Source organism: Terrapene carolina, unplaced genomic scaffold (genome assembly GCF_002925995.2).
Source record: "Terrapene carolina triunguis isolate 2854851 unplaced genomic scaffold, T_m_triunguis-2.0 Scaffold247, whole genome shotgun sequence".
Lineage (NCBI taxonomy): Eukaryota > Metazoa > Chordata > Testudines > Emydidae > Terrapene > Terrapene triunguis.
In genome coordinates, this window is record NW_020664598.1 from 559,309 (window position 1) to 569,683 (window position 10,375).

The 10,375-nt window shown below is 44.0% G+C and overlaps 1 protein-coding gene across 4 annotated transcripts in view; it reads right to left on the reverse strand.

The window, feature by feature from the left end:
• Nucleotides 1-2,403: 2,403 nt before the first annotated feature.
• The window catches only part of XRCC6 (X-ray repair cross complementing 6), a 20,471-nt gene continuing 12,499 nt past the window's right edge, over nt 2,404-10,375 (reverse strand). For 3 of the 4 annotated variants that reach the window (XM_024200445.3, XM_024200448.2, XM_024200447.2), the window contains exons 9-13: nt 8,692-8,853; nt 7,302-7,431; nt 5,809-5,909; nt 4,332-4,445; nt 2,404-2,927 (exon numbers count right to left, since the gene is read on the reverse strand). In XM_024200445.3, the coding sequence (XP_024056213.2) occupies nt 2,728-2,927; nt 4,332-4,445; nt 5,809-5,909; nt 7,302-7,431; nt 8,692-8,853 (707 nt within the window). In that variant the 3' untranslated portion in view covers nt 2,404-2,727. The remainder of the gene's footprint in view (nt 2,928-4,331; nt 4,446-5,808; nt 5,910-7,301; nt 7,432-8,691; nt 8,854-10,375) is intronic. The other variant, XM_024200446.3, reaches the window with a different exon arrangement.

Here is a 10,375-nt window from a genome sequence, read left to right on the forward strand (position 1 = left end):
GGGATTTACCTGAGCCCCAGCTGTACACAAGAACACATTAAATGCCATTGGCTGATATTTAGGGAGACGGGATCTGAGGCTCAGATGATCCCAAATTTGGACCACTACCCCTATCCCGGACCACTACAAGGCAATCTGCATTACCAGGGGGCTTTTAGAGCCCTTTGAATAGTTATCTTTTAAACAGTAAACCTCTCAACCTTAACTACAGTAGAGCTGTTATTTCCTTATAAGGGAGTTTATCTCAACTATGATAGCTGAATGTATTCAAAGCCACCACTATGTAAAGGGCCTAGATACTTCACAGCATGCCAAGACAGTTGTCTCCTTTAACACTGTACAAGAGCACCAGGCATAAAGGATTCTTGAGTGAAGGGAGAGTTTGCTTGTTAAAGTGAGCAGAGGCAATTAAACTAACCCAATTTTCATTATTTGAGGTGCAGGATGGGGTCAGGGTGCAGGCGCTGGGTGGCACTTACCTCAAGCAGCTCCCAATAGTAGGGGAATGTCCCCCCTCCGGCTCCTATACAGAGGTGTGGCCAGGCGGCTCTGCAGGCTGCCCTATCTGCATCGCCCCTGCAGCTCCTATTGGTCACAGTTAACAGCCAATGGGAGCTGCGGCAATGGCACTTGGGACCAGGGCAGTATGTGTAGCCCCCTGGCTGCCCCTACACATAGGTGCCAGAGGGGGGACATGACACTGCTTCTGGGAGCTGTGTGGAGTAGGGCAAGCCCCAGACCCTGCTCCCCAGCAGGAGCTCAAGGGCCAGATGTGGCCCCCAGACCATAGTTTGCCCACTCCTTTACTAGAGAGTACACCAGAAAACCCTTTGAGATATGTGCATATTAATTACAAAGTAAGGATGTGATAGCATCAGAATCCCTTTCCAGAACTGTAGACTGCTAACCTTCTAGTCAGGGCTCACTAGGAAAAGGGTCCAGAGCAATTCCCCCCCGACATCACTATTATGTGGTATGGAGGCCCATGCTACACCATAAAACATCACTCGCTTTTGCCTACAACAGCTTAGCCCTGCTTCTGAGCCAAGCTCATGCACCTGTTATACATAGAGAAAGGGGTAGACCACAGGATGAAAACAAGGATGAAAGTGTAGTTACACTTCAGTTAGCAACACTGTCTTCTAGATTAGAACAAGACCTGCTTCTTTAACTACATAGAAAGGATGTGTTCACTAGTCTGACACTTTCTAGTGCTGGCAGTTTAAACATATTTACATGTCATATGTCCCACTTTGATACAAAAATCATTGGAAGTAATGAAGAGGAACCACCACAACATGCCCTTTTTCAAGTTATTGCTCACAGCTCTCTGCTTTCAGGCATCTGACTCGCCCTCCTTTGAGAGTGGAAAAGCAGTGTCTGGGTTAAAGCCTAATGCAGTGTTTTTCAATCTGTGGGTCATGACCCCAGCATGTAAGGCGCTGGGTTGCCTTGCTCTGGTCAGCACTGCTGACCAGGACATTAAAAGTCCTGTTCTCGCTGCTGCCCAGCTCAGGCAGGCTAGTGCCTACCTTTTCCGATACCGTGCTGTGCACGCCTCCGCCTAGGAGCAAGACCTGCTGCTGGCTGCAGTGCACCCCGGCTGTGCCGCTGAGCCACCCGAGGTAAGTCTGTGCCTGTGCCCCAATTCCCTGCCCCAGCCTTGAGCCCCCCCTGCACCCCAAACACCTTGTCTGTATCCTTGCCCAAAGCCTGCACCCCAAACACCTCATCCCCAGCCCAGAACCCTGCCCCAGCCCAGAGCCCCCTCCTACACCCTGACTCCCTCACCCCCACACTCCAAACCTCTGCCCCAGCCCTCATCCCCAGCTCCATTGGGTTGCGGGCACCACCAATTTTCTTCAACTGGGTCCCCAGGGGAAAAAAAAAAAGTTTGAAAACACTGGCCTAATGGGATGTCATTATCCCTCTTCCCTCCTCAAAGGGAACACATGACCTGATATTTAATGTTTAAGAGGAAACTAGTTATCCTTAGCCTTTTTTTTCCTTTGGCAATTTAGCTTTCAAAAGGGAAAAGATCCAGGTGGTTTGGGTTTTTTTTTGTTTAAACTGCTATTACTGAGCACTAAATAGTTTTCTGCCTATGCTATTATCAGTATATGTTGACAACTTTGGTTATGCTTAAGGCAGAACAGAATCCAACTTGTTCTTGCATAATGATTTTGGTTCTGAAACGTTTAATGTGTTAATCAGTACAGTAAGGTGCCACTTCTATAGTTCTTGTAAGCGCACACATTTGCAAGGTAAGCCTGATAGCAATATAGCACCATTTCATCCACCACCATAGATTATTCCACTTCCTTATTTAAAATGAGCAAGTTTTGTTGTACATGACAGCATCTCTTTTATGCCATTCCTGCTGTTCCAAAGAAGTAAGGGTTCCAAAACAAACTTGCATTTATTCAGACACCAACAAGGCACAAGAGTGTTCATTTGAATTGTAAGACCAGAGTTGGGATGGGGTTTATTTTGCCCTCTGCTACCACCAGCAGAAGACAATTGCTAAGAGGATCTATTGTCACCAAAAGGAAGAAATAAGTTTTCTTCCCACTGGAGTCTGCAGTGTTGGATGTAGCAAAGGGATTCTTTCCCCACTCCCTCTTCCACCAGCATCAAAACTGAACTCAGACCCAAGACCCAGGTGAGTAGACTGAGTTTTAAGCAGAAAGGAGTCACCCCTTTGTCATCAAAGTCCTCAGTTCCTGGTTAGAACTTGCTGAAATACTCAGTCAGTGCATCTAGAAGTTCTTGCTTCTTCCCACCGCCTTTCAGCCCATAAACCCTGCATGCTTCCTTCAGAACAGGCACGGTGAATTTGCCCAGAGTGCCCTTCTGTACATGGCTCCTAAGCTCATCCTTGGAGACTTCTATCTTGGGCTTCTTCTCTGTTTGGCCAGCACCTTCTCCTATTAGAAAAAGAAATTTGGACCACGACATTAAAATAACTGTATGTATAGGGAAAACACTGCAACACTTAATATGCCAGTCTAGTAACCGATAAGCAAGCAGTGGCTTAATAGCTATGTATAGATATGTGGCAAATTTCTAGATTCTGCATTTCATCTTTGAAGCAGCTGTATTTAATTGGTGAGTGATCAGAGGAGATCAAATAACCAATGTCAGTTGTTTTTTTGAGATGGTACAGGAAAAAAGGTTCTATACAATACCAGTCTCTGAAGAGCAGTCCCATGCAGCGATATTATATTCACCTTATGCAGAAGGTGTGTGCCTCAAGTTACACATTTCAGCTGGTATTTATATGATTTTACAAGTTACACATTTCTTTATATGTCACTAAAATCCAACCCAGTAGTTTGTTTCAGGTCCCTAGCTTGTTTTTCTGTTCCTCCCCTATCTTTGTTTTGAATACTAGCATTCCAGGTACTGATCTGTGAAGGTACTTCCCTAGTTTGTACTGAGACAGAACAAATTTCCTACCTGATTGTGCCAAATGCTTACTTCAGCAAATTCAAGGAGATCTAGGATACTTAGCATAAGTGAACAGGATTAGGGCATTGACCAGTTTAGGCTATATCACTGTCACAATATTTGTGCTTAATATTACTGGTGTTTAATGCATATTAATATATACATATTTATATGCTGTTGACTAATATATGCTGGCTGGAACAGTTTGAGGCTTAATGGGAAAGACTCCATAACCAAATGACACTATGGGGGATTTTCACAGGGATAGCACAGCAGAATGTAAAATCCCAACATGGAATTTGGCTAGGACACCTTTGTTACCACCCCACTCTTATGAAAAGTCCCATAGAATCTTAATTACAATTGCGGTGTACAGCTAATTCAAGACAAGTTCATAGTGGAACACTGCATCGTTACTTTGAGGGAAGAAATCGCCTACTACAGCCTTACAAAAAAAATTTAGCAGCCCAGGCAGAGTCTTATTCATGGTATGGGTAAGGGTGGGGGGGCCGGGGGAAATAATAATTGATTTTGCTGACCTGTCAAAAAAAAAATGAGCAAAAACATTTAAAGGTTGCTCTATTTATTGACCTACATTACTTTCTGCTGCAAGCTGGGTTTTCCTTAAGAGATCTCCCATTCAAGAAATGATCCAATTTGACCAAACGCTATTTCAGCTTGAGAGTTCTAATGAGGCCACAATCCAAGGTGGTATGACTCCATTTTGGCATGAAGCCAACCGACAGTATCAGTGAGAGCGGTTTCATAACAGGTTTCTTTAAACCATGAGATAAACTGAGAAATGCAGACTTCTCAGCACACAGCTGATATGGACAGAATGCTGCATGTCACAACAGTGCAGGCTCCTCACCACCACTCACCTTGTTTCCGCTTCACAGCCTTCCCCTCAGGATTGTAGTCAGGGGGGTAAACCAGCTGCTTAAACTGCTCCACCAGATCACCCAGTCTGTGGTTCATCGCCTCAACCTTGGGCTCTGACAGAAGAGAAATTCATACTCTCAAAAACATAACCAAGCACAGGGAAACCTGTATGACTGAAAATGTCACCACCATATTCCTGTGTACCGCAAAAGAGGACTGTCCTCAGAATAACTCATTCCAAAAGACTTTGCAAACATGAGAAATTAAATGCAAAAAGGTATGTTAATGCAATGGTAGTTACAAATTTTGAATGCACAAGAGTCAGGAAGTGAGGTTCTGATGATACCATTAACTTATATTGCCCATGTGTAATGTCTTATTACTAATTAGACTTGTACATATACCTAAATAGGAAGGACAGACATGCTTATGCACAGACCAAACGGAAAAAAAAATATAACCGCATGCTAGAGAAATAGGTATGCTGCAGCTTTTAATTCATCTCACTGTTATGTTGGACTATCCCTATCTGTTTTTTATATTCACCTGTTGTCTCTCGTGTTAGACTATAAGCACTTCAGCGCAGAAATCATTTTTGCCATGTGTATCCACTGTCTAACACAATGGGGTCCTGACTGTTGAATGGGATCCTTAGGCACTACTGCAATACAGCTAATTTTAACACTTTTCCAGACATACAGAAAAACAGTGAAAAAAGTTACAGCTTTTCCTGGGAAAATTCTCATATATATGCTCTTACTGACCACAAGGTGGCATCATTCTGCCACCATAAATCCACCGGACAAGTCATTCATTCCATTAATTTATCAGAGTTAAAAGCTAACTGGACCTTTAAAGAAGGGAGTTTCAGGGAAAACAGCGGTTTGCCAGTAAGGAAAACTCTTCAATTTTCATTTCAAAAAGGTAAGTTATTCAGTCTTCTCTTTACTTTCATTGGCCATGACTTTAAGACCTAATGAGGGATTTTTGGAGAAGAGAGTTGCTCCTGACATCTAGATACCTAGATTCAAAATCTAGGTTTAGGGCCAGTTTCTGCCTTCAGTAAGCACTTACAGCTTTCATTGACTTGAGAACTGCAGGTCTGTTCAAGGGTAGTATTTAGCTCTAAGTCACAAGTGACATGAGTTTGGTATTAATTTAGTCCAAGTGGCTATTTGTACACTGCACAAAGTTAGCAGTTTTTCAACAAAACTGAAAGGGACATTTTATTAAGTACTTATTGGGGAGGAAGGGGTGTGCGTGAGGAAGAGAACAGAACCAGAATTACAAAATGAAAGAGACTGAAGTATGTTACTACCACCACACACTCTGAATTAAGTCCTAGCATTGCACAATGCTAACTGGTTTAAAAGCACAAGAAGTCCATTTCTGTTTTCTAGAAACACACCACCACCTAGAGTGAAAAATCAAGTGGCCTCTACCCCCACCCTCTTCGCATCCACTCATCGTTCTCACGTGTCAGATCCTCAGCTTGTTCAGGCTCGATCAAGTCCAGTGCCAAGGCCTCCAAGTTCCTAAAATGCTGCTGCAGAACCGGATTCTCAAAGCTGTCATTCCTGCCAACAAAACCCAGAAACATTCAACACACGTCAGCAGTAAGCTGAGCCCATAAATAGGGCTACTGAGCCCCCAGTTCAGAAATCATTTCCCCATCCTCCCCTGCACAGTTAAGCATCTCTATCACCAGTGGTGCTTCACTGAGGACTGGTTTTCTCAGGTTTACTGCCTGCAGAAGTAGTGACCATGTCACTAGCTTAATAAGCTACCAGCTTATTAATAAGCATGATGTGTATATGTGAAAAATGAAGATGGCATCAGCCCACACTTCAAAACCAGTTTTGCCCCTTTCCACGCAGCCAATATCTGAATACACATCCCCTTTAATGTGAGCACTATGAAGTTGATCCTCCTCAAGATGGAGAGGCATAACTCCCTTTAACAATTATTCTGTAGTACTTTTCATTTAAACATCCTAAAATGCTTGACTTACAGATAGATCAGACATGGGTTCTCTCATTGTCACTGAAACATACTGCCTCTGGAAAATGGTGTAATGGCCCTGCTCTATGGGACATGTGTTAAAGGAGTTCCAGAATGTACTGGTACAACTGTTTAAGGCATGCTGCGTGTGGGTGGTGTCAAAATAGCTCTGTCAGTAAGTGTTGCTACACATGTTAGTTTTTAGTTTATTAATATAGTGTCTTAACCATAGCCCACTTCATGTGAATGTATGCCTTAAACTGTTGCAAGGACAAACAATATTACAAACTAGTTAAGGCAATCAATCTCCCTGCAACAGTCTCCTAGCTTAGTGCAAACACACCTAAGCAGAGTGCATTGGAGACCTATACCACAGCTAATTTTCAATTAGCAGCTCAATTTTGGCCCCTAGAAGTAGGAGCTTTGGGGTAATTTCCAAATGTGAAACATTGCACCCTGGGATGGAGTTAGGACTAATTCATCTTATCTAGACTTACACTGTACCCATCATTATGGTATCTGAACCAGTGCAGCTATACGTGTATTGGAGATTTGACCACTGGGGCAGACATCACAGTGGATTGCACCAGATAAACCAGACCTGACCTAAAGATCTGCTCTCAAGTTTTGTGGCCAACCATTACAATCAATACCTGGAAGCTGTCTGGCTTAGCTGTTGTATGTGGACACCATATTGTAAAAGTGTTGCATGATCAAAGCATTTCAAACAATGGTTTTATACAATGTTTAGGGTAGACATGTCCTTGGAACACCAGACAGCCGAACAAATTCATTCAGAGTTAAAAAAAGCACTCAAGTTGCATTATAAATTGCACAGTTTCAGGCACCTAGTGCTTTGAAGTCTATGATTGATTCTGTGTGCATACCACAGCTGCCGCTGAACACTGTACAACACAGCAGGTGATAGCTTTGCGTTTTCATGCCCCGTGCCTCTGGCCTCCATTCACCTGTACTTGAACCGGAGCTTCTGGATTATTTCCTTCATTTTGTCCACCTGTTCGTCATTGGCTGGGACCTTTTCTGTAAAGTCAATTTTCCGTTTGTCATCTGCATAAGGCAGGAAAATAAGGTGGAAACCTAGACCAGAGAGAGACCAGAGAGCAGTTATCTGAAAGCTTGACCTCAGAACAGCATATCAAGGGCAAGCCCAAAATGCTCTGCAGTTGGGTTGGCAGGAAAATTTATCTATGCTAGCCAGACACTTATTGTATACAATCTGTCAATAATGCACAATTAACTAGCATCTCTTCCCTTTTCAGACATTTCTTAGGCAGTCTTTTTTCTGAAGAGCCAACAATATCTTCAGGGGTATTCAAACAGCACACAGCACAATGAAGCCCCAATCCTGACTGGAAACTCTGGCCACTACCATAATATAAATCAGTATCAATAATAATTAATGCTGCTGACTTTTGAGAGATACGATCTAAGTGTGTGAGCAGGCACTAGGGATTCTTGAGTTGTAATTCCATCGGACACTGATTTTCAGTGGAGCTGGGCAAGTCACCTGTCTTTTCTGCATCACCCCATCTTTTAATCAGGAGAACACTGATCCATCTCACAGTGGTGTTGTGACAATGGAATTAATGCTTATGAAGAGATTGGATAGAATCACACACTACATGCATGGAGCATTATTTTTCTCCCCAAACTTCTCAACCCAGGGCTCTCCAATTATAAAAGTGAGGAAAAGCAGAAGGAAAATAATTTACCACTGCTCTTTCATAACACCCCACTCAATTGGTACACAGTGACAATAAATGAAAAATCATCATCACTCACAACCTTCAGAAGAGCCCAGGGACAGAACAAAATTCAAGGAGGCATAAGAGCTCTAGGTAACCAATAGAGAGATTTTTCCATTCTGATGTTGGCTACCTGAAGCAGTTAGCAAAGATGTGGAAGGGGAGGGAAACTGTTGCAGCCACATTGGACTTGCATGTTATTTTATCCAGGGCAAGAACGGACACAAATGGAGGCTTTTAAAATGTGTAGCAGGGCACACTACACAGGTGCAACATGGCACAGCTAAACAAGGCTAATACCAGCCTTGCATCAGAAATCCATAGTAGCAGGCATTCATTTTAAATTGCCTCAACTGAAAAATTGTGGCAGACCTGTGCAAAGTAAATATTTCAGGTGAGCAACTGTGGCTAGAGACCACTGAGCTCCTTGTTCTGTGTCAGATTCCTGACATGCCCATCTCCTCTTTCTGCAAGTCACTTTCTCCCCAATCTTTATACTAGGCAGCAGGCAGTATCTGGCATGTCAGGATGTTCTCTAGCTGGCAGTTTTTTTCATGCCGCAAGATGGAAAAAATGCAGTCTCTTCACATACCTGGAGGGGCTGTCTGCACTTTCTGTTCATCCAGCTCCTCTTCCTGTGGGACCAGGGCCACAAAACGCGGGGGAGTGTTCCGGCGGGGGGTATACCTGCACAATGCCATCACCTCTTTGTCCAGGCACTTGGTCAGTAAGGCATTAAACAGAGTCGTACTCCCTGTGCAACAAAAGCCATATATCTGTCAGACTAAGAACCCTGCTCCCTCCTGGGACACGGACACTTGACCCAAAGCATTACAGACCTTAGCATCTGCCACTTTTTGAATATACCTGCAATACTCCAGATGGAGGCCAGAACAGGAGGCAGAAAAATAACGTTAACAGGGCAAAACTCTGAGATGACAACATGATCTCACCTGAACAGAAGAGCAAGAATGCTGGTGAGATTGCTGGACTCGCCAACATTTGCAACAGGAGATGGGGGAAGAGAATGGAAGGAGACATCTGGCAAAGCCCCCCTTCAATTTGGATATATATATAGTGACACTCTCTTGGAAGCCTAGCAGTGGTAGACCCAAGGCCTTCACTGCACAGGCAGGGTACTAAGAATCTAGGTTGTAAAAACTCCATCCTCTTTCCAGACCAAACATTAGCTTTTATTTTCACCAGACACCTAACTCAGACTATGTAGTCAAGAGTCATTGTTCTGCTGGACCTAAATGGACTGTAAGGCAGTAAAGCAGTTAGCTAAACATCCACCCCAACAGCACAACACTCAAGGGAGTATGCCTTACGCATACCAGGAACATTGTCTCAGATGCTGAGGGAGAAGGGCACCCTGTCCTAACAGAGCCCTTTTTAATTCATGGCCTACTCTGTACGTGAGAGAACTATTAACTACTTCATCTTAAGCACTGTTCACTTACATGTTACAGTATTACCTCCCCACCCCAAGTACACACATAACATGGTGACGGAAGAGAAAAAAGGCCCAGGTTCCACCCCCTACAGTTACATCCGCTTATAAAATAATCCAGAACCTCCAAATACTAACGCATACATCCCTCCTTGGCATTGCCTTTGTCCTGCTTAGCTGATATAATTGCCACCTTTGAATCTAGATTTCCTACCCATGACCCTAGAGCTCTCTATTCTGGTCCCTGCCTTCCAATATACCTCAGGTTTCAAATACAGACACTGCTGTGAATGACAAAAGCAAACCTTTTGGGGGCACATTTGATCAGCTGCTTGTAGGTTGGAAATAAAAGACAGAACAGGTTCAGAAGCATAGTGGGGAAGGAAGAGAACATTAGCTGTGACTGGGGGAGCAGAGAGTGGCAGTTAAACCCACATTATTGCTCTTTTAAGATTTTGTACAGTAACTCCTCACTTAATGTTGTCCGGTTTGATGTTGTTAAGTTGCTGATCAATTAGAGAACATGCTCGTTTAAAGTTGCACAATACTCCCTTATAACGTTGTTTGGCAGCCGCCTGCTTTGTCCACTACTTGCAGAAAGAGCAGTCCATTGGCGCTAGCTGGTAGGGGCTTGGAACCAGGGTGGGGCGGCAGCCCCCCTATCAGCTCCCCTAAGTTCCCTGTGCAGCAGCAGCCCAGCAGGCTACCAATTGCCGAGCACTTCAGCTGTCCCTCCCCCCACTGCCGTGTGCTGCTCCTGCCCTCTGCCTTGGAGCTGCTCCCGGGAGCCTTCTGCTTGTTGTGGAGGGGGGGGGGGGGGAGG